This window comes from Hydra vulgaris, chromosome 05 (assembly GCF_038396675.1).
Source record: "Hydra vulgaris chromosome 05, alternate assembly HydraT2T_AEP".
Classification (NCBI taxonomy): Eukaryota; Metazoa; Cnidaria; class Hydrozoa; order Anthoathecata; family Hydridae; genus Hydra; species Hydra vulgaris.
This window is the reverse complement of record NC_088924.1, coordinates 36,608,834-36,633,398: the sequence shown is the minus strand read 5'-3', so window position 1 is coordinate 36,633,398 and position 24,565 is coordinate 36,608,834. Positions and strand designations below refer to the sequence as shown.

Below are 24,565 nucleotides of genomic sequence, written 5' to 3'. Positions count from 1 at the left end.
GTGGACCTGTTTCTTGGCTATTAGCTTTTCGTATTACTAACAAGTAGTCTTCACAATAAAATCCTTTTCTTAACTATCTTGTAAAGTCCATTGAGAATGTGAATTTCTATGAGTTCGGTTACATCAAAAAATTTTATGTTTTTTTATCCACATGCTGCTGTAGTAATAGAGAAGAGATTTTTGTTTTATAATTCTAAGGTTGTTGTCTATTATGGGAATGTGTTATTTTGCAAAGAAAATGGATTTAATAAATATTTTGGTTTTTAATGATAAAAATTCAATTATATCAAGTTGAGTGAAACAATTAATGTTTGTGATCGTTATCAATTGGTTCAACAATATCTGTATGGTGCTGTTAAACCCCAATTGATAACGTCGGAAAGCTATGTTTAAATATCTTTTGCTTATCATTCTAGTTTTACTTTATGCCGGGTTAATGAAACGGCATGCTGGTTTCGCTTTTATGTTTTATTTGTGGTCTTTCAAAGAGTTTAATGCCGGTGATTTTGATAGGCATTCTAGGCCGGGTAAATAAAAAATGTTCAGCTTTACGTGAATAAAATGTAATGAAAATTTCTTAAGTTTTTATTCACGTAAAACTGACAAGTTACTGAGTAAAAGCAATTGCTTTGTTTTATTCACCCGGCCTTCTATTTAATTACTCAAATTTAATTTTAAAACTATTAATTAGCTTTTAAGTTAAGCAATTTTTTTTTGAATTATAGAGTGTTTAAAAATTTTTAAATTTTGTTGTTCATTAATTTATCACGGTTTTTAGCAAGCATTTTGTAAAGACTATTAGTTTTATCAGCAAATACATAATAGACCTATGCTGCTTATTATTTCTAAAGTATCATTTTTTATTTTTGTTTGAAAGTGATTTTATTTTTTTTCAAAACTTGATAGATCTTACTAAATTAAACAAGTAATTTGAAGTCGTTAGGCTCTCTTCATTGAAAGGGTATATAAAACCGTAATTTTCATATGCTTAATTGTTTTGTTCTTTTTTTGAAACTTTCTACTTTTTTTACTATTTTAATTTTTTTTCCGTTGAGGGCATATTTTTTAAGAAAATAATCAAACTGAATGTTATCCATTGTAAAGACCTGCACGAAGGGGTCAGCTAAGATTTTAATGGCACCCCTCTACGTGACACCTACTCGCGCCGGCCTTTCCATTGTTTCATGTTTTATATATATATATATATATATATATATATATATATATATATATATATATATATATATATATATATATATATATATATATGTATATATATATAACATGACATAATAGATAACATTCAGTTTGATTATTTTCTTTAAATAATACTTTTTATATATGCACATATATTTATATATATGTGCATATATAAAAAATTCAAAATTTTCTGAAAAAAAAATTATATATTATATATCCTCTAAGTAACAATTTTAAACTAAAAGGTTTCATATAGTTTTTTTATAAATCATCTTTTTTAATATTTCATAAAGAAAGTTTGCACCTTTTTTCATTTGCTATTTTATCACAACATCTCTATTTTAGACGAGTACAATAGTAACTCAACATTTAAAATACATTTTGAGTTTCTCACGTATATTAAAATTAAAAATGAATTTATTTTTCTTTTTCAAATGGCGAAACAACAGTTGTCAAGAGCTTGATTCCAAATGATAGAGCGTTTACTAAAAATTAAGGAAAAAGTAAAAAATAAATAAATTCGTCGGGAAAACGAAGAAATACAGAGGAAGAACTTAAGTAGTAAGTTTATTTAAGAAGTTAAAAAGCGGGATCTTTCAAGCGGTTGCCAACAACAACGTACGGGCTATGGACAAATATTTTTACCTTTGAAGGATTGCTTTTCTTTAGAATAATAAAGTGCCGTTACAAATACTTGTGCGAGACAACAGCCACTTTACTTAAACAAATAAACCACGTTATTTCATTTCATTGAATAATTTTATAAAGGTATATATTTTAAACACAATGATAGAAAAAATTCAAAAGGACTTATCTTGAAAAACACCTGAGTTTTTTTTTTATCTTGAGTTTTTCGAAGATTTAATCTTATTTCTTTTAAATTTACTTTCATGAAAGCAAACAGAAACACAAAATAAGATAACAAAAACAACAAAAATATTTTAAATAATCAAATAATATAAATATACAATTTTTTATTATATATATATATATATATATATATATATATATATATATATATATATATATATATATATATATATATATATATATATATATATATACATATATATATATATATATATATATATATGTATAATACTAAATACTTTTATTATATATATATATGTATAATACTAAATAACCACGTGATATGAAATTTTATTCCATTCTAACGAAAAAAGTTCAACTTGGGTCCTAAAATGGAATAACGGCTTTTTTAAAACAGTATCAATTAAAATAACTTGTTATCTGAAATGGTTTCTCACATATTATCTGAAACGGGCGTACAATTTAGTTAACAAATATACACATATTCAAACTTTGGATATCTATTTGCCCCACTCCCTTTAAAGTTAGATCCTGTGCACGCCCCTGTAAATACTTAAAAATGCATGAATAAATATAATCTATTGAATAAATAAATATTTATCAAATGAATAAATAATGGCTACTATATCAAAAAAGCTTTTGGTATAAATTTCAGTTAATGATTGTATTTTTTACGCAATTTTATATGTTTATGTTTTGAATAGAGTTTTTTTTTTTATATAATTGAAGTAGTTGCAATAGAGAAGTTTAAATTTGTCAATGTCTTGTGTTATTTTAATGTTTGTTTTTCTTTAAGTATTAAAACTCTTCGTCTTTTAGTTTTGTGAAAATTATTATCACTGCCAAAATGGCCGCCTTATTTCCACCTGCTTCAATGCTCAGAAAAGGCAGTCTTCAACCACCTAGTCCAGAATACTATGGGACGCCTAGACTAACTAGGGCATCTACTGGGCAACTGTGGCATTTGCTAAGAGGAAATGCGTCTTTAAGTGACACTACGACTTCTGTAAGCATTAAAAACTATAGATAAAATTTTAATTTTAAATTGTCAATCACGTTATATTTCTTTAGACAAATATTAACAGAAAAGTTTAGTCGTGCTCCCTTAATTTATGTTTGCGTTAAAAGTTTAGTAAAAAGAAGAAGCCACTACTTATTTTATATTAGCGACGTAAAAATTAAAGAAATAAATTATCTTTTAGTGTCTTCATTTTATTTTATTAAATTTTTTTAAATTTATCAAAACTATTAGATAACAATTTTAACCGTAAAAACTTTAAAAAAATTAAAATAAATTTTGCATATCGTGTCGTTTCAAAATTAAAACAGAAAAATTTTTGTTAAATAAAAAAAGTCGATATTGAAATTTTTCTGTTCAAACAAAAAAATGCGTAGCATTCAACAAAAAGTAAATATTTCATAATATGCTAATAATGAAATTTTTGCTTTGTGTAAATTTTATATTGTGTAGAAAAAGTAAAATGTACTTAAATACAAAGTTTTACAGAAATTAATAAAATAACTTAATAAACTAACGGTTAACTCCCGTCTCCTCTCACTTAACTCCTAATTTTGTACTAAACCACATAAACATAATAATGCGTGAAAACAAAAGCAATTTTTTCACGTGTAAATGTTATACAAAATGCGAACGAAACGTATCCAAAGTTACTTTGCACTTTGAAGTTATTAAAATATGACACAATTATAAAAGCCAAATGATAAAATCGATTGGAAACACCTTTTTATGATATCATGATTATGAAAGGTTCCATTTTGAAAGCAATGAAATATGATATGGTACTTATGTAGTTTATTATTTGCTTTTAATTTTCTAAAATATCTTTTTAAAGTCAAATTTTTACTGTTAATTTAGATTTTAAGAAATTCCTGGAACTCATCAGACGGAAATATTGGTAAGTTTGAAAATACATACATACATACATACATACATACATACATACATACATACATACATACATACATACATAGATACATACATACATACATACATACATACATACATATATACATACATACATACATACATACATACATACATACATACATACATACATACATACATACATACATACATACATACATACATACATACATACATACATACATACATACATACATACATACATACATACATACATACATACATGCATACATACATATCCAAATTCTGATATGTTCACATTGATAATGAACGAGATGTTTTAAATTAAATTGTTATAATTAAAGTCAACAATCATATCCAAACATACACATCCAAATTCTAATATGTTCAAGTTGATAATGAATGAGGGTGTTTTGAAATAACTTGTTGTAATTGAAGACAACAAAACCCTCTAAATGTTGGTCCCTCACTGTATCCCAAATATGAGGGTAATGCGCTGGTTTTTACTATAAAAAACTATATTTATATTTGTCAACAAATTTCAATTTTCACTCAATAATCTCTTGGTAATTGGTTCTTATGACTCTGCAAAGTTTAAAGCCCCTTCAAATTGTTTAAAGTTCCTTCAAATTTTTAAGCCCACTTAATTTGCTTAGGATTTTAACTTACATAACCATAATTTCCAATCATTGATAGATTATTAGATGAAACTTAGAGTGTGTCGATGAATATAAGTTCAGCTTATTGTAGTAAAAAAAATTATTTTCATCATATTTGGATTATAGAGGGATAGGGGAACATTTTAGAGTTATTTGCAGTCTTCAACTAATGCAATATCAGAAACGTCCTTATTTGTCATAGATACAAACATGCATACATTTGGAGTTTTCTTCATATTCAAAAGTTGCTTATTTCAAACATCTAAAACACTTAACCACATCTATGCATACACACAAAAAGATTTGTTTTTAACTGAAACTAATTAAATCTTAATTACAGAGTCTACAGAGCTTCGACGAGGAAGTTCAAGTTCATCTTTGAAACCTGGAAGTCCTTGTTTGTCAAGCGCAGGTTAGTCACATAAAGCATACTTTTTTTACGGGCAAGAGCAGGTTAGTCACATAAAAGACATATTTATTTAATGACAAATAATATCTAACTCCCTCCCCCCCCCCCCCGCCCACACTTACCTCCAATAGAAAAAAATGAGTAGCTTATTCAAAACTAAAATTTGATTTAATTGATTTTTTAGATTAAATTCTTATATTCTAAATATATTCTTATTTTTATTTAATAATTTAAATTATTATTTTTAACTTTGAAAGGTGATTTATTATTTTTTTTATAACATTAAATAACGAACTGCTCATATTTTTCTTAAAGATGAATACGATTTTATTATTCCTCGGTCACACAGTCTACAACGTCAATTAAATCTTGCAAACACTTCTGTCGACTTGGGAAAGTTAGACATTAACCAATATATTGCATCTGAGGAGGTTGACCAAGAATATGCTTTTCAAACAAAGATAGGCCATATTACATTCAGCATAAACTATAATAAAGATGAAGGAAAACTAAAAATTACTTTAAAATCGACAGAAATATTTTTGAAGCCAAGCGCAAGTGTTATTGGGTGCGATTGGAATTGTGAGCCAGTGACTTTTATGGATTTTTTTCCTAATATTAAAAGACCTATAGAAATTAGTTACGGTGTTGAAAACAGTCTTAATTTAAAAAAAGAAGAATTAAGTGATAAAACATTACGGTTTAGCATATATGATGTTAAAAGGAAGCATAACCGCTTAGCTATTGGTCACGTACTTTTTCCACTTCGCGAAATTTCTGATGTTGAAAAAGTTAATATTTTTTCTAAAAAGATAAATTTTTATTCTCAGGTATGAAACAGCATTATTTTTTAATTACTTTTTTTCTCTCAAAAGATAATCTTAAATCTCAGCTAAACCAAGAAACTTGACTATTTTTTTTAAGATTTCTTGAAATTATCTATTCTATTATAGCCCGCAGGATTTAACAAGGGGAGCATTGAAATATCTTTAGCATGGATATCTTTAGCACAAAGACTTGATATAAAGATTGGGCAAGCTAGCAAGTTAAAGTCTCCGTATGGCGCTGAAGGAAATGGTAATCTATTTTTTTTAAAACTAAAACGTTAGAATATTCAATACAATTTTCTAGTGTAATTATGTTATCTAGTGAAATTATGTTGATTTAAGCGCGAGATAGTTGTAGTTGTAGTGAAAATTGGTGACTTAAATTAAAAAATTTGCTTCGCTCTTATTCTGAAATTATATATATATATATATATATATATATATATATATATATATATATATATATATATATATATATATATATATATATATATATATATATATATATATATATATATATATATACCAAGAGAGAAAAGAGGGAGATTTTGCCTGTTTTTATCGCGTTAGAAATAAAAATAGACTGAATAAACCAAACTATTATTTTTTTAAGATCACTACGCTAAACTTGATGTGTTTATATTTGGAAAGAAAGAAAAATCGTTTAAAACCTCAACGCAAAAAGCAAAGCCTGATATAAACTTTCGAGAAAAATTTTCTGTACCATTAAGTTCGTCTCAACTTAAAGATTCAACAATTGCATGCAGCATTTACATGAAGCATACAATGAAGAAGATGATTTTAAATAAGATTTTAACAGGAAAAACTATAATTGGACCATACATGTTGCGCGGCGAAAAAACATTTACTCAGTGGGAAAACATAATAGCAAATCCATCACAAGAATTTACTGAAGTTCATACTCTGTATTTGTAGATAAGGCAGTTTTTGGATTACAGTGTGTGCAAATTGGACGTTATTCATTAAGTTAATGAATGAATGAATAATAAACTTAGAGTTGCAATAATGAAAGTGAAACTTTGGGTTTAAACTAAAGATGAATAAAAACAAAGCAAAAAAACTACCGAACTTGAGTGAAAGTAATAAAAAATTGTACGTTTTCAAATAATTACAATTTTTTATTTTCCAAAAAAAGAGTTAACATGCTTTACTTTTATATCAATTATTTTTAAATATGGTTTATGTAAGCTGTTATACAATCATTTCAATCCGCTCAGCCTCACAAAACTGTACTTATTCAAGATACAAAAAATTCGAAATGGTTCATATGTAGAAGACAAACTATAAAAAGACAAGTTTTAAATTTTTAAACCCTGTTATTTATTTTAAAATTATTATAGAATTAATATTAGAAATAAATAGTTGATTAATGACATCCCCCTCATTGTTGCACACACCCGGCAAAAAGTTTTTATTCCAAAACACAATCATAACGTTTTAATTAATGTCAATACTCTCTGTCACACACACACATATATATATATATATATATGTATATATATATATATTTATATATATACCCAAAATTTCTAAAAAATATTTCTACTCACTTATGCATTTTAATGTATGCAGAGTTCAAATATGTTAATTGGTTTATTGATTTTCTTTATTAAATTCATAATACACAAATTTTCAAGCCCCGCAACGTTCGCAGCAACAGAGTTACACATTGTTAAAAATCCATAGAATTAAAGTGGGTATTCAAATAGTTGGATTAAACTAATTAGTATGGTTTCTTTTACTTATCCAGCAAGAAAAAAAACTTCTGGTTTTTCAAATCAGAATAAAGTTTTCTGTTATTCTTAAACGTGAAAAGCGGACATATTTTCTTAAAATTTTTTAAAAATGAGTAAAAGGAGCATAATGAAATGAGGAATAGTAAACTAAAAAAGAAAAAGAAAAGAAAAGCTTCTTAAAGAAGTGATTTAACAGTCTTGATAAAGTAAATACCTTACTTTAATAATAAAGGTTGTGTTAGGTAAACCTGACACTTTTTATATCTTGAATTAAAAAAGATTGGAATGAGCTACAAAGTTGATTTTTTTTATTGAACGCCTATTAAGTTTAGAACAAAAATAAAAAAGAATAATGAATTCAATTTCTTCAGTATGATATAATTTTCTAATTTTTCTCTCGATGGAAGTCATAAGATTTTGCACTAGATGAGATCTATATTTTGTGGTGGTTTTATCCCACTTTCTTTTTAAAGTCAGTACTTGACTTTGCTTGTCTAAACATCTGACATTGATATCGCCCAATATTGCCACAGTGACAACAAGCGTTTTTTAAGGCACTTTTTTTTGATAAATTTTATTACTTATTGTGAAATTAGTGAGGGAACTTTCTGTTTTCAATTCACATTTACATATGGCTTGTCAAACCACAATTTTTTCGGGGAATTTTATTTGTTTTATTGTTTTAAATTTAGCCTTTACCTTTTTCCTGGAGACTCCCATATAAAAATGATGTCCTGGAATCGTTTTGAAATTTAGTTTCACATAAGTTTCATCATCCATAATTATACTTTTTTTTCCTACACAATACTTTGTATAATTTTCCCGCACGACATCTTGCCACTTAATTATATTCAGCATTGCGATCTGGGGCTTTATACATACAAAGTTCTATTCACAGTGCTTTTATAACATCCAACAGTTTTTACAATCGATTTGAGACGCAAATTAGTATTTTCCATTCGAGTGTACAAAATTGCATCACGCACTTGTTGCCGTTTTGTTGCCATTTTAAATAATAATAAAATTTTTCTAAAAAATAATATTTTAACTGAAATACTAATACATAAATAATTATTTTTTTGTATGACAAAATTCTGTATGATTTTTTTAGCGTACTAATCATAAGAAATAAAAAGTATCAATTTTACTTAACCCAACCTTTAATCTAGTGATAAAATTTAATCATAGTATGAAAGCTGCAGTGCTGATTTTTGAAAAATTGAACGTGTTTCCAGGTGTTCTGCGGATAGGATTCTAATAAAATAAAATAAAAAATATATCTATTATAAAATTAATGAAATAATAAGTTATGATGACATTTAAAGAGTGCAAGCAAAAAAAATGTGAATTTGCTTTTTTCTCAGATTAAAGTATTCGAGGTGCTGTACAACATTACTTGCAAACTGTTCAAGAAACGTTTCTAAAATTTTCTGGGGATGTTTATTAAATAATTTTAATAAGCATTAATAAGTTTTTTTTCGTTCTGATTATTTTATTTTAATTTCATATTAATAAACATTGAGTAGAGGTAAAATGTGGGTTTGATGCCACCCAACTAGTTTGCCTTCCGTTGACATCGGCTTTGACACCACCCAATCACTTCACCCCCGTCAACTTTGGATTTGACGCCACTTGACCACTTTGTTCTGTAAAATTTTTTACCACTTTACTGACGCTATCTATCAGTAACCCCCTCAGAAAACCTTTTTCCTCTATTGTTTAGTACTATCAAGCGGGCATTCATAGAGGGATTTTTCACATCAAGGTTTTCCATTGAGTTGTTATTTTTACGCAAGTAAATATCGCATACAAGATATACTTGAGAAATGCACTAAGTCCATTTTTGGCAGTATGGAGTTGTTTATACCACTATTTAGTATTTCAAAGTCTCTATCGTTTGATATACCAAACAAATTTAATAAATCAATTATTAATGAGTTATTAAGATTTTTTATTTCAGCAATTATAAAAAAACTTAGTATTTTAACTATTACGCAAAAACTTATTTGTTCATTACCTCAAAATGTTTTAGGACTTAGTGCATTTCCCTTGTATACCGACAATATTACATGTTGCTTTTTGCATTTACACATTACGTCTTTATAGGCACACAACATTACGTTTTTATAGGCACTCAACGTTGTATTAAAAATGTATTAACGTTCTAACGTTTATAAAACATAAAAACAACGTTGTGTGCGAGCTGGGTAGAGTTGCAAAAAAACGCGTTTTTTTCCTCTTGCGTTTTTTTGGGTCAAAAAAACGTGTTTTTTTGATGTTTTTTTGGTTTTTTTGGTTTTTTTGGTTTTTTTGACTTTTTAAACAAGTTTTTTATTTTTCTTGGTAAATAATTTGGAAGAGTTTTTGTTTTATTCTGTCTATTTATAGTATATGATCATTATAATCACAAATATAATGTATAAACACCAATTTAAAGTTAATGTTTTAATAAAAAATTTAAAGAGCTATTTATTAAGTGTTATTATTAGGCGGTTTAGTATTAAGTTAGTTATAAATCTAGGTATATTGTATGAGAATGTTTATTTGTCATGTTTTACTTCTTAAATATGCTGTACATCCTAAATATTACACTCATTATATACAGAAACTATACTTGTCCATGACAAAATAACCATTTTTCATAATTTAAATATACTAATATACAATATGATGCTTATTTTATATCAGACTTCAAATCTTTAAAGAAATAGACAACCCTAATATTTATTATGTAATAATTTAGTTTTACATTGTTTGTTACATATTTTAAATTATATTGCCAGTAACCCCTTATAAAAAAAACCTTAACTTTATTTAATTTACATATGCTAATATTTTTGAATAATAACATTTTATTAGTTTTACTTCGTTATTAATTTAGTGCTAAGTAGTGTAGCACTGTGTAGTGTAGTATATACTCAATTAAAAAAAAGGATAAATATTTAAGCAACAAAATTCAATAATTTATTAATTTTAACATGTATTTAAACTATAAGATATTCTAATTAGGTGTGCTTTCTGAGTTCGAGTCTTCCTGCCCTAGACTACCTTCATCTAATGATTCATAAACAAAGTCAATGTCGCTTTCTATATTAACTGCTTCAGACTCTGACCAAGGCATTGAAGTGCTAGGAGCTTTATTCACACTTGCATTATTAATTTGAGGAGTAGTTATGCTTGTACCATTTTCATAACTGGTGTTTTCAACATTTTCAAGTTTTAAATTTTGTGAAATGAAAACTAGTTTTCCAGCCCTTTCAGTCGTTAAGTGATTTCTTTTTGCACTATGAATGTTAGAATAAGTGCTAAAACTTCTCTCACATACTGCACTTGAAGCTGGTAGCTGAAGAATTCTTGACAAACTTTTAATAGTTCAGTAAAGGAACACAACTCTTTCCACCAATTTATGGGTTGAGTTATTCTACCTGCAGTCCAAATAAAAGGTTTTGAAAAAATACCACCATTTGATTGGTAATTAGCCAAGTCAAACATAATTTCTTTGTTTACTTCAGGCATACTTGCAGCAATGTTGTGTATTTTTATAGATTGATGCATATGTTACTCATATGCATCAATCTATAAAAAGATTTTTCTTTCAATAATTTTACAATTACTTTATTAATTTAAATAGTATTTTCAAATTTGAAAATAGTATTTAATATTATTCAAAATTTTTCCAAAATTTTACTTTTAATGCCCAAGCCATTTTAGCCTTGGGCATTAAAAGTAAAACTTGGTTTTAAGAATCATATATGAATTATGTAAATACCTTTTGTTCTCCAGTCAAGACTCTGCCTTGAAATTTGGGATCTAGTATATTGGCAGCCAAGTGAATTTCTGTTACACAAAAATCTTTTCTTTTCTTGAAGATTTTTTTGGCTTCTTCTTCTTCCTTTTTTGAGAATGGGCTAACTGTTAAGTTTTTAGAGTAAAGTAATTTATTAAATCTATTTTTATGATTGTATAATAAAATTAGTTACATAGTTCAATTTTTTTTGTAATATACATTATATTTATACTTTTAGTTGTATTACCTAGTTCGCACAGGTAGTTTCAAGGAAATGCATGTTACTACACTAGCTGATTTTTTTTGTATATCTCTAAATGCTGCAACAGATAAATGAGAATTATCTGTTATTTTTATCTCTTTAACAATATCAGTTACTTGTGACATCAAAACACTTAAAGTTGTCAATTTTAAAAAATCTGTGAACAGCAAATTTAAACCATGTAAAATGCATCCATGGCAATAAAAATGGGGATAACAATCTTTTAGACGAGTCCATGCATTTTTCATATTTGCAGCATTGTCAGTCACAATGCCCAAAACTTTATTAGGATTAATTTCTTCTAAAACTTTCTTTATTTTGTTTGCCATATATTCACCAGAATGGCTTAATGTTCCAACAATACAGTTTAGGATATATTATATACTGTACTATATAAGTATTATAAACCTATTTACTGATATATTATTTCTGCTTACTGAACTTTTAATAAGCTAGTTGCCATATCAGTTAATTCTTCAATTAAATCTTAAAATTTAAAAATATAAAACACACCTTTTCAGTTTTTGTCATGCTGTCAAACACGGAACTTGGTGTTTTACTTCTACAAATTGATTCAGAAGAGGACGTTCCAAAAGAATCAGATCGTGGATTTTTTGCTTTTGGTTCAGCATCTCCAGAAGAGTCTTGCTGTTTTTGACTATGAACTAATTTATTTGCATATAGACTTTTTATTTCTTTAGGACATTTTCAACATTTTTCAATATGCTTAGTCATTTGAGTTCCGTTTTTAGACATAATGTCAAAGCAAAAGGAACATTTAACTCTTTCCATTTTGCTAATTTGTTTCATGGATATAAATAAATTAGCAACTATGGTTTTATTTCTCCCTCTTGTATGGCCTGCTTTACTCATTTTTAAAACTAAAATTTACTATGTTATGCAAAATATCTAAAATTTAAATATAATTAAATAGAGAACATAATTGATTATTAAAACTGCTTATAACTTTTTATTTGTAACTCAAAACCTTATAAGTACAGTAAATTAATAGTAATAATAATAATAATAACAACAATAATAATAATAATAATAATAATAATAATAATAATATATATATATATATATATATATCAAATATTAAATAAAATTAAGTAAATGTATTTAAGTATAATAAATTTAGATAAAAAGTGTTTGTGTCAATATATAACAATAAAGTCAATAAAAATTAAATAGAGGAAGATAAAGTCAACTAATAATTTTTTATACAGGACTGCTATAACCGTATTAACCTAAACATTAACAATAAAACCTTTAAACATACCAAAAGAAAAAGAATTTTAGTCAAATTCAACCTTTGTTTTCCTACATAAATCTGAAATTAAAAAGTGTTTAATAATATTGCCATTAAAGTTAAATTTAGTAGTTTAAATGATGAATTTTTAAATATTTCCCAAAAAAACCAAAAAAACGGACCCCTGCGTTTTTTTTCCAAAAAAAAAAATAAAAAAACCAAAAAAACAAGAACCAAAAAAACGCGTCACATCTCTAGAGCTGGGTAATGATAAAATTCTATTTAATTATAGTTTATTTAAATGTAACTTTTATGCATGCGTTTAAAAAAAAAAAATAATCTGGTGGTTTTTAATTGTTTTACTAACATTTCTTGTAGTACTTGATAAATTATTTATGGTGGTTTTTAAATATTTACTTTGTAAATTTCTATGCAAAACTGCTCTGCAATATAAATACACTCAGGGATGCTGAGTCCCAAAAAGGACTCCGAATTAGAAAGTCACAAAAAAGATTACTTTTTCTTAGTTTTTGGTATCCAGGAGCTCTAAAAATATAAAAAAGTTTATAAGCAACTAATGGCAAAAAAAAAAATAAGGAAGGTTAAAGGATCAATCAATTTTTGAACCTAGAGTCCTTTGGTATAAAAACAATAAGTTCAAAGTCATTAAATATCATAAATGTTTTTAGCTGAACTTCATACCAGATCGTAAGTCAACGAAAATGTCTAGAGCCTCCGGACACCAGAGACAAAAATAAAGATATTAAGCCTCAGGGGTGGATCTAAGGTGTCACTACTGATACACTTGGTGACACCCTAGAGCCACCTTCTACGTGTCACCATGTGAAAAAGATACACTTAAATTTAGCGGTGCAGTATTTTTGCACCGCTAAATTTAAGTGTATCTTTTTTTCAACTTTTTCCTTAATAAAAAGTTAAAGTAAAAACTAGAATCTAACATTGAACAAAAATGAAACATTTAATATAAACTCGAAAAAAGTTATTTAATTAAAAACTCGATTTTATTTTATCTCTATAGTTACTTACTCGTTGCTTAGACAAAATTTCCTGTGTTTTGGAGCAACTGATGCAATTGTTCTTTTCTAAATACAAATGTGATTGGTTAAAGAAAAAATATTATACGCTTTAACCAATCTTATTTGTGAACTTTTACAAAACTTTTGATCACTTTGTAGTAAGTGAGGCAAAACTTGTCGCAATTGCACTCTAAACCATAAATGATTGGTTAAAAAAAAGTATAAACCAATCACTATTTATTAAAATAGCAATTACGACAGCTGCTACAAAACCTTCCAAAAAAAAATACAAAAATGTTTTAAAAAATGTATTTTGTAACCAATTAATTTTGTCAAAAGGTTTGAACAATTACCTAAGTTGCTCCAAAAAAAAAATTAATTTACAAAATCTCCACTTTCTTTGCTTGATTTTTTTTTTTCATAGGACTTTGCTAGCAAAACTTTAATTTACTAGCATGCTAGTAAATTAAAGTTTTAAAGCAAAAATGAATTTTAATGCCAAACATTTACAAATATAAAAATTAGTTAACTGAAGAGTTTAAAATTTTAAATAACAAGTGTCCAGTGCAGCCATAGAGACAGTTTTTTGAAAATTCTAAAATGAACTTTTTTATTCCAAAGCAAGAAGATAGTAAAGATTATGTTGCTTTAAGGTAAAAACAATGTTACTGAACAATGAGGATTCTAACTTCGATTGAATCGTTTGAAAAAGCTTCCTACTACGCGAGGTACTCCATTTTTGTTAAACAGGTTGAAAAAAATAGTTTTTTTTCGAATGTTCAGAACAATAAAAATTAATTAATAGTAAATCTGCTTCTAAAATTTTAAAAATGGAAGCATTGATCTACTGCCACGCTAATAAGTTTTTTCCGTTTTTTTGTCTAATTGTTTTGTCGTCAGTTTTAATTGTTCTTTTTAGATCAATATATACTAATTTTGGCTAAAAAAACGTTTTAACACAATTATTTTTTCATTTCTTTCAATTAAAAATCAAAACATTTAAAATATTTTATGGGTCAATACTGATATTATGTTTGTCATACGAAATAATAATCACTGTTCACCTAAACTTTTGTACCAATTATTAATAAGTCCAGACTAATTTATGTGATAACAAGAACGATGCTACTTATCCTTTACACTTTATTAGTCCTAAAACTGAAACAAATAAAAAACATTTCTCTGATATTTCTTTCACAGAAGAAGGTAATTCTGCAAAACATGTCAAAATCCAATCTAAAATTAACTTTAAAAAAGGCAATATTTTATAGAGTTTCCTTATGAACCTTCTGTAGATTCTAAAATATTTGAGTGATTAAATTTCAACTCAATTAATATTCCTTTATATAAACTCAAGTTCTTTATATGATGTTTCAACGTATCTTGCCCGTAGTAAACTTTTAATTTCTAGCAAAGACAATTCATTTTTGTAAGATATAGTAAACAAAGTATTACGTCCTAATTCTTTGTTTTTTCGATATCTTCTTATACAAAATATCATTTAAAACTGAATGGTTTAGCCAGTTTTCTTGCTTAGCTTATTCTAGCTATAAAGATTGAGTTTTCTGTATTCCTTGTAGTTTGTTAGATGCTAGTATTCCAGATAAGTCTGGAATATTAAATTTAGTTTTCAAGCCTCATCAAGAGTGCGGTAATGCTGTTCGTGATTTTGAAAAACATGAGAAAAGTCGTGTTTTAGATGAAAGGTCTATGATTTAATTTAATGCATTACTTTCACATTGCAACTCCGAAAGAAATAATATTGAGGTTGATTTAAATAATAATGGTAGAAATGATCTAGCATTTCACAAACATTGTGATGATACATATAAATATCATTCTGATACTAGGGAATCATCTAGACAAAAGGTTAGAGTAGGTAACTTCATTGAGCTTTTAAGTTTCTGTGTTGATGCTGGAGATCGAATATTAGCTAATCATCTTTTTTCAAGTCCAAAAAATTGCAACCTATATATCAAAAACTACCCAAAACCAACTTATTGATTTTTGTAGGAAAGCAATTGAGGAAGATTTACTAAAAAATGTTAAGCATTCAATTTTTTATTTAATTCTTTGTGATGAAGCAGTTGACTGTTCAAATACTCAGCAAATACCACTTGTTTTAAGAAATGTAAACTCAAATAATGAGATTTGCCAGGATTTCTCAAGATTTATTAAGAATTTACTAAGATTGTAAGACTGGTACATCTGGTATTAGACCTTCTTGAATAAACGCTCTTAATCATAAAGCTTTTTTTGTTCTTTGTGCAAACCGTAGACTAATTGTGGCAGCTGCATACCAAGTTCAAAAAGTATAAAATCTTCTTGGCATAGGAAAAGATATTTCTTATTTTTTATAAATACTTGTCGAACAAGAAGGATTTAAAAGCTGAGAGGTTTTGATGTTTTTTATTGATAATTTTATACCTGTTATTTATGCTATTAGAGGTAATGGGATTAAATGAATCAAAGGAGTACAACAGTAAAACTGCTTCTAGATCCTCTTCTTTTTTAAATATATTGATAGATTTCTCTTTTGTTGTAAGTTCAATTATGATAAAACAGTTAATAGATTTTTTTTATGCAATTACTGTAACTCTTCATCTTTTAACATATGCCAGCAGTGTTTTGAAATAACTAATCTAAAAAATAGAAAAGGAAAGAATCCAGAAATGGAGGGCTAACCTTTGGGAAAATGACAGTTGGGCTTAAAACTAAATGTCTAATTTATGAACGAAATAGCCAAGGCAACATTTTAAAAATTTCTGTCAAAAATAGATACTACAAAAGCAATATAAAAAAGTTTAGTTATTATTAAATGACATAACCAGCGATGTCCCTACTAAAAAAAGCAGCCCGGGGCATGTCCCACCATTGCTACGCCTTTTTCTGTCCCTCCTTTTTTTAAGTTGACTATATTTAACCCTAGGGAGGTTAGGGGGAGGGGGTTTGATAAAAAAATTTCGCCTCACCCATTAAATTTCTAGATCCACCCCTAAAACCCGCAGTAATGTTGGGACTCCTCATTCCTTGTTGCACTTAATTAGAATGCCCGCTTAAAATGATTCGTTTTTCTGTATTATATATATGGATGACGTAGCGCCAAACCAGTCTATACAATGAGTATGAAGAAATGAGATAAAAAACGCAAAGTTTTCAACTTTTTAACAAAACGGGTCGTCCATAAAAGAATTTAAATACTAACCAGAAGCAGAAGTTTATTGGCTCCCTTCCGCGGAAATTGTACATAAGACGCTATAATACTCCAAAAATCTCTGCGCACATATCAACATTCTCCTACTTCATGCCATTGGTTAACTTAGCGTGACGTCCCTTATGGATGACTCCAAAGTAGCTCCACCAAACAAAATAAAAGAAATTGGTGCCCAGTGCACTTGAAGATTTAAAGTTTAGCATGTTGTTGCATGCAAAGAATGTAAACAACCTCGACATTCCTTTTTCTCCAATAATACCTAATTTTGGATTACAGTTGGTTAATCAATCAATCCATCTACGAACAGTTGTTGTTTGGTAAGAGGCACACTAAAGCATCTTATTTCAAGGTAACTAGTTTCCTATAGTAAATAACCGGTAAATTTTATACCACCATTAGCTATTATTATTTATATAACATGCCAACATCATTTAAGATTCACCACCACCATTTAATTCATGCAATTATAAAATTTTGATTAGTAAAAAATTTATATTTAACTGATTTTCTTGAATCATTATATACAGAAAAATAATTATAAGCACAAAACACAAAAAATGCTGCTGAGTCATTCCGTATAAGATTGTCATATTTTTAAAATATTTAAACTGAATATTAGAAATAGATATTTTTAAATTAAATTAACAGACACATTATTGCATCTAAAAAAAATATTCACTTCGTTATTTGTTTTTATGCATGTGTAAGAGATGTTTAAAATTTGAGAGTAATTTTTAATATTTTATGATATAAAAAACATGGATTTCTTAACACGGAGTTGTGTTAAACGTTTTTTTATCTTTTTTTTAATTTTCAATTCTCAGATTAAATATTAATCTGAGAATTGAAATGATAAAATAAGTTTGTTAATAAGTGATTTGTTATTATCTCAATTATTTGTTGGTATTTTACTTAAAAGAAAAAAGGCGTTTTTCACCGACACGACCGCGGCTATTATAAAAAATTTAGTTTTTTTGTTCAACCTAAATTTAATTTTTTATAATTAGAAAATATTTAACAAAAGCATTTCAGTTAAAATAAGTATATATGTAAAAAAAAAATTTATATAATCCTTGTCTGGAAAAAAGTAAAATGCAATTTCTTTTTTGTCACGACTGCGACGTAATGGATGTTTTGATGTTTAAATGCGTCGTTTCGATTTTTAAATACAGTGTTTAGATGTTCAAATGCGTAAAGGAATTTAGTTAGAAAGGATTTAGTTCAAAAAACCTTACGACAGCGTAACCACAGAGATCTTTAAAAAGCTCAGGGTATCATTGATATTCCTTGTTTTTCTTCTAGTCAAATGGAAGAAGTCGTCTATCATTCAAGTTCGTCAGAAGCTTGTGCTGTGAACCGCGTTAACACGTTGCTGCCAACAACGAGTATACTCGTAGTAAGTTGGCATTATTTGTTTGCCAACTACGAGTATACTTGTAGTAAGTTGGCATCATTTATTTGCCAACAACGAGTATAATCGTAGTTAGCGGGACTTTGATATTTGCCAACTACGAGAATACTCGTAGTAAGCCGGCGTCATGAGTTTGCCAACTACGAGTAAACTCGTAGTTATACTAACTTATTTCAAATATTATTTGTGCATGGCTGGCTTTGTCAATTCACTTTTTTTTTTCTTTCTTAGCTTCACATTTCATTTCAGAAAATATTACATCCAAGTTTTTATTTTAAAAATCCAAGGAACCTAATTTAAATGCGGATAAAGACAGAAATAGCTTAAAACAGATAAAACTAAAATATTGATAATGCTTTAACTTTGTTTCATGAAAATTAAAGTGTAAACCTATTCTTTTGAATGATACATTCTGAAACATTCGCCAATACATAACGGAGGTTTATTTTCACAAACAGCACATTCATATTGTTTCAACTTGTTTCTCTGCGCAGCGGCCTTGTTCGCCAAGGTTCGTGTTTCGGAGTTATAGAGTTGAGAGAGGGTTATAACCACAAGTAGCCTCCTCATCTGTAGTGACCTTCTCGGCCTTGGGGAGGTGAATTACAAAAAAAAAAAAAAATATCGTGTTTCTTTACGTTTTATTTTAGAGCAGACTCGACATGGTTTTGTTGGAAATTTTTCCTTTTCATTTGGTGGTATTGAAGACAAGTAGTGGAAGCTATTATTGGTGATTCGAGGCACAATTTTATTCAAACGTTCACCCAATAAATCCGTAACAATTAATTCTCTAAACTTAAGCAAGGAAATTGTTTTATCTAGTCCATTTTTGCGGTTTAGACAGTAAGCATTAAACAAAAAAGTATCAAAGAGATGAAGTCCTACTTTTTTGTACCATCTAACTGTCTTTCTTAGGCAATCCTAATATGATACCATTTGGTCCGCCCTATCTACTCCTGACATAAATTGATTGTAATCTTTGATAAATTTGGATTTCATTTTCTACTCTCCTCTCCTGTTTGTCACTTCAATCATTTGCAACGAATGCAAGTTGCTGATCATTAGCACGTCTCTTTTGTCTTTCCATTAAGCAACCACTACACCCTCTCTGCTTCTGCTTATAACGTCTCTCTGTTTCAGTTTTGCTTTTGTACATTCTTTTGGCTTCGACTTTCGGTCAGTTCTTAAAGTACCACAAATGTATGTTTTTTTGATTTATCATAAGCTTTGTTAACTCAAAGGAATTGTTAAAGTTATCGTTTTACAGGTGATAACCTTTTCCCAGAAAAATTTTCCATTAAGTATAAAACGATAGCTCCCGTTTGACCCAACAAATGTTTACCGAGAGTTGTCTCGCCAGGGTAGATTTTTACTTTTAGTACAATACCATCTGATTCGCAAAGCTCATAGAATTTGATACCATACTTATGTCTTTTATTTTTCACATACTGCCTGAATACAAGACGTCCCTTCCAAAGCATCATTGACTCATCGATTGATATATTTTTATTAGGATAGTAGATGTTATCCATTGTATTATTTAAGTGATCGAGAAGTCCAATCATTTTACACAAGTGTCCATTACCTGAATCTTCATTGTTAATAAAATGCCAAAACCGTAACATAAGTTGGAATTTATTTCGTGGCATTATTCTAGAAAATAAGGGAGCTCTATAGAGACTCTTCTTAGACAAATAGTGTTCTAAGGATGGTATTTTGACACACCCCATATAAAGAAGAACTCCAAGAAACTGCCGCATATCTTCTGAATTTATTCGTTTCTAATCTTTAAAACGTGAGCTTCTTTTGAAGGGACGCTGCTTAATTATTTCTTGCGTTGCGTAGCGATTACTTTCAACTACCATAGTATTTATAAGCTCTTCTGTAACAAATAATCTAAAGAAATCTAATGGTTTCTTGCTCTCCATGTTTATGTTCAAACCAGGATTGGCAGTAAAATGAATTTGTTTTACAATATTCGGCTCATCTTTCCATTGGTTTGAATTTCTAGTTGGATTTGTTTCAGAAGTTGTTTTGTCAGGCAAAATATTACTTATAAGATCTACCTGTTGAGCTTTGTTTTGATTTTGTCTATAAGCAAGACCACCCGTTGTTCTAGCTTATTTCGGCGCCATTAAAAAATCTTCTGCAGTGGCTGCTAGATGAACGTCTGTAAACTGATTGCCATCACTTTCTTCAGTGTTATTATCTTCAGAACCTGATTCTGATACAGTCAAGCTCGAAGACGTAGTAGTATAAGCGAAAAATGAACCCGAATCTTCTATATCATCATCTTCACTATCCTCACAATCTTCCATAATCATATGTACTGATCCAATTGTGGAATATCTGTGTTGAGCTAATAAGAGATAGATAAATTTATAAATCATCTCTTTATAAAAAAGAAATTACTTATCTATAAAACACATTAATTAGTATACTGTGTAAAAAAATTCGAAGTGCACACTAAAATTTTTTAATATATTAAAAAACATTTTGTAGACGTTGTGTAAATCAAATTTTTTTCACATTTTTAATAACATGCAGTAAAATGTAGTTATCAAATATATTTTAGCTTCTGGTCTAAAAAACACAACAATTTATAATTAAGAAAACAAAATATAAATGACCTTTTTTACTCATGATAACTCCCAATGTGTATGTGTATGTGCAAAAAAATTGAAACACTATTTATAATAATATTGCATCAAATAAGCTACATTACTATACCTTTTCGTGATTTAGTTGAGAACTTATAAGTTGTAATTAAGAAAAGTAAGATGCAATTGAGAAATACAACATGTAATTTAGAAGTCACAATATGTAATTAAGAAACACAAACTGTAATTAAGAAATTTTAAAAAGTAGTTGAGAAACCCAACATGTAAATAAGAAATCGCAATATGTAATTGGAAAAACAAAAGTTCTAATTAAGAAATCGAAATATGGAAATGAGAATACATTATTTGCAAACGCAAATTCACAATGTCAGTTTAAAGGTCATTATAAAAAATTTTCTTGTAAATGCATTTCAATAAGTTAATAATATCAAATTTAGCATTTGTATGCACCAGCAATACAGTAATACAGTAATGGAATTGAAACGTCATTGTGTTATTTGTCAATGGTGGAAATTTAAATTTCTTTGGAAGATATGGAGTTACCGCCAACCACAAATCCCTTTTTCATCACTTTTTTATTTTATTGATAATATATAATTATTTATTGAAAACCAACCCATATGGCCATCTCGGCCAAATTAGGATCAAACCTAATATTACAAGGTAAACTAAGGCAACAAAATTAAAAATACAAATAACTTCCTTCTGATAATCTATATTATAAACATTTCTCAATTACACCTTTTATCTTCTCAATTACATCTTACGATTTCTTATTTATAACTTTCATGTTCTAAATTACATCTTACGTTTGTTTATTACAACTTTCAAGTTCTCAATTACATCTTCATAAGGTGTAGTCACCGCAATGAGCTATACTCATTACGGTGTTACAAGTAAACTCGTACATCGGCACTGGAGATAAAAATTTCTTCTCCATTGCCAAACTACGAGTATACTCGTAGTGCTTATTTTTTATCAGTTATATTCAGAATAAAAAATATTATACAATTATTTTAGATTAAAAATATTTTATTTATTGAAATGTTGATATCTAGCCTTGGCAATGAGAATGAAACCGCGAAAAACAGCCTCGGCAAAAATTAACCATTGCAGACATTATGGATCGGCAAAAAAACAAAGTGTAGTTTGAAATAGCTCGGCAGCAAACGTGTTAAATTGGCTTTACCAAATTCGCCAAACAAATAGCAATAGAAATGAACATCTCTTTACAAGATATATCAAAGATAAAAAAAACGCATCAGTTTATCTTCTAGTGTATTCAATCATGTACTAAAGTTTTACAACCGCGAAGAAATATCTTGATGGACTCCAGGTATGAAAAACTATATAAAAATTGATGGTGAAAAATTTCAAAAACGTTACTTGTTACTTAAATTAAAGGAATGTTATGCCCTGTACGCGGAAGAATTTGGTAGCAAGATAAAATTTTCCGAATTTCGTGCACTTTGTCCAGCTAAAATACTCACATATTCAGAGACGCCTCTTGATACCTGCTGTTGTCTAACTCATGAAAATTTTACTAATATATGCAAAGCTTTATCCTCAAACCTTAATTTTGAGCCTTATAACACAAACTGGGTAAACAAATGGATTCTTCGCAGCCCTCTCACTCCAGATTGCCTCTTACCATCATGTAGTTTTTGTGCTAACTGTCCTAACAACCGAATGCTACCACCATCCAAAGAGCAAAACGAAAAATGCATTAAAGTTAGCTACATAAATTGGTGCAAAGACAAGGTTAAAAATTATCTACAGCAGGGATTGATCAAACAGTTTTTGTATGCAACATATACAGAGTTTTTGAAAATGTTACACCATTTAATCAAACGTCTCCAAGCTTCAGTTTATCGCCACCAAAATAGATAATATAATGATAGTGACTTTTAATATACTTTGATTTTAGCCAAAACTATAGTTGTATTCATCAAGAACAAGTTCAAAGTGCTTATTGGAGAAAATCTCAAATAACAATCTTTACTGTTGCTGTTTATGTTAAAGATTTGAAAAATATGGTTGGTTATTTAACAGATAAAAAATCACAGTAAAACATGCATCAGTGTTCCTTGCATTAACTTTGAAGGTGTTTTTCTTTAACAGTTCAATTTTTATATCTTTTATTTTTATCTTTGAGGGATGCAAAACATTTGTAATTTATTTTTTAAAGGCTTACGTAACCAATTCAATTATACACAAAGTAACGTTTTGGAGTGATGGTCTATCTTCTTAATTTAACACCGCTTTATGGTAAAAATTCTAAAGTATTGTCAAGTAACTTTCAATATTCCAGCTTTTGAGTGGAATTTCTTTGCTACAGCCCACGGAAAAGGAGCCGTTGATGGGGTAGAAGGAACTTTAAAAAGAATAGCATGGCAAAGGGTTAATGCAAGACAAGTTATTATTCAAAATGCGTGGCAGTTTTATGAAGCTATATGCAAAGATTCGACGGTAAATTTAATATATTTGACTGAAGATGAAGTTGATCCACATTATAATCAGCTAAACGATACTTTACTACTTGCAGAAAAGGATATACGACTTTACCATTACAGGAAAGTTAAGAATTAAATTTTTAGCATGAAAAAAATATCACACTGTCAGGCGAATAACACAGCAAACAAAAAATCGTTATTTTGTCTGATGATTTGTTTAGTTTATTTATATGTCTTTAATATTGCAATTTAATAAAGTGATTTGTTACGTTTTTTTATTAAAAACTTGATGATGTTTTTTCTAAGGATAACTATAAACATTGTTTATATATTTTTGAAAACTTTGGCATTGCTAAAATATACCTTAAAAATACCTAAAATGTAATGCTATCTGATAGTACAATATTTTACCACGACCGCGACTATTTGCTAGCTACCAATTCATGTAAAACATGACAAAAAAAAAATTTATCATAGTTAAAATAACATCCTCTAAAAAATAATTTAAAAAATTTTTAATTTGTTGAAAGTTTTCTAGAAAAAAAAAAAATACTTAAACAAGTTCTGTTTCTGTTTCTGTAGCTGCCGCGACCGCAACTGATTTTATTTTGACGTTGCGATGCAACTATAGCATAAAATTTACTGTAAATTTTTCAGATAGTAGTGTGTAACCAAATGCACACATTACCAAAAAAAGAAAAGAAAAGTTTATTAAGTTCCTTGCTAATATTTTTACCTTTTACAGTAGAAATGTCACGACCGCGACTTAATGGAATGACCATGCTGTGCTTTGTAAAATCAAGTTCTGTGTTAAATAAAACTTAGTCTAACCACGGAAAATGTTATACCATCATTAGTCTTACCACGGAAAAATTTATACTATCATTGAATTAGAGTTATCTAAAACTACCTACCAATTGTATCAAAAAAATAGTTTGA

General features: G+C 28.1%; 2 protein-coding genes and 1 long non-coding RNA gene across 4 annotated transcripts; 1 reads left to right on the top strand and 2 right to left on the bottom strand.

Moving 5' to 3' along the window:
* Positions 1-1,616: 1,616 nt before the first annotated feature.
* Positions 1,617-1,963, bottom strand: LOC124807206 (uncharacterized). Its single transcript, XR_010638672.1, has 2 exons — positions 1,846-1,963; positions 1,617-1,685 (listed from the first exon to the last, which is right to left on the bottom strand). It is a non-coding gene; the product is annotated as an uncharacterized LOC124807206 (long non-coding RNA).
* On the top strand, positions 1,625-7,226 carry LOC101241326 (synaptotagmin-15). Of its 2 annotated transcripts, XM_065798062.1 has the most exons (7): positions 1,625-1,761; positions 2,851-3,037; positions 3,908-3,947; positions 4,937-5,008; positions 5,321-5,835; positions 5,959-6,082; positions 6,446-7,226. In XM_065798062.1, exons 2-7 carry the CDS (start codon positions 2,879-2,881, stop codon positions 6,766-6,768), a joined length of 1,233 nt encoding a protein of 410 aa, XP_065654134.1. In that variant the 5' UTR covers positions 1,625-1,761; positions 2,851-2,878; the 3' UTR covers positions 6,769-7,226. The 2 variants fall into 2 exon arrangements, with proteins under 2 accessions (XP_065654134.1, XP_065654135.1); XM_065798063.1 differs by lacking the exons at positions 1,625-1,761; positions 2,851-3,037 and adding an exon at positions 3,670-3,831.
* A 12,579-nt stretch (positions 7,227-19,805) lies between these two features.
* On the bottom strand, positions 19,806-20,312 carry LOC136080351 (piggyBac transposable element-derived protein 4-like). The gene has a single exon (XM_065796968.1). It carries the CDS (start codon positions 20,310-20,312, stop codon positions 19,806-19,808), a length of 507 nt encoding a protein of 168 aa, XP_065653040.1.
* Positions 20,313-24,565: the final 4,253 nt, after the last annotated feature.

What these genes read in the sequence shown, in the direction of transcription:
- LOC136080351 (XM_065796968.1), bottom strand. Translation starts at nt 20,312, where the DNA reads ATGCGGCAGTTTCTTGGAGTTCTTCTTTATATGGGGTGTGTCAAAATA.
- LOC101241326 (XM_065798062.1), top strand. Translation starts at nt 2,879, where the DNA reads ATGGCCGCCTTATTTCCACCTGCTTCAATGCTCAGAAAAGGCAGTCTT. An exon ending in TAAGTGACACTACGACTTCT is followed by an intron (nt 3,038 to 3,907) that starts GTAAGCATTAAA and finishes CTGTTAATTTAG; the next exon opens with ATTTTAAGAAATTCCTGGAA. An exon ending in CTCATCAGACGGAAATATTG is followed by an intron (nt 3,948 to 4,936) that starts GTAAGTTTGAAA and finishes TCTTAATTACAG; the next exon opens with AGTCTACAGAGCTTCGACGA.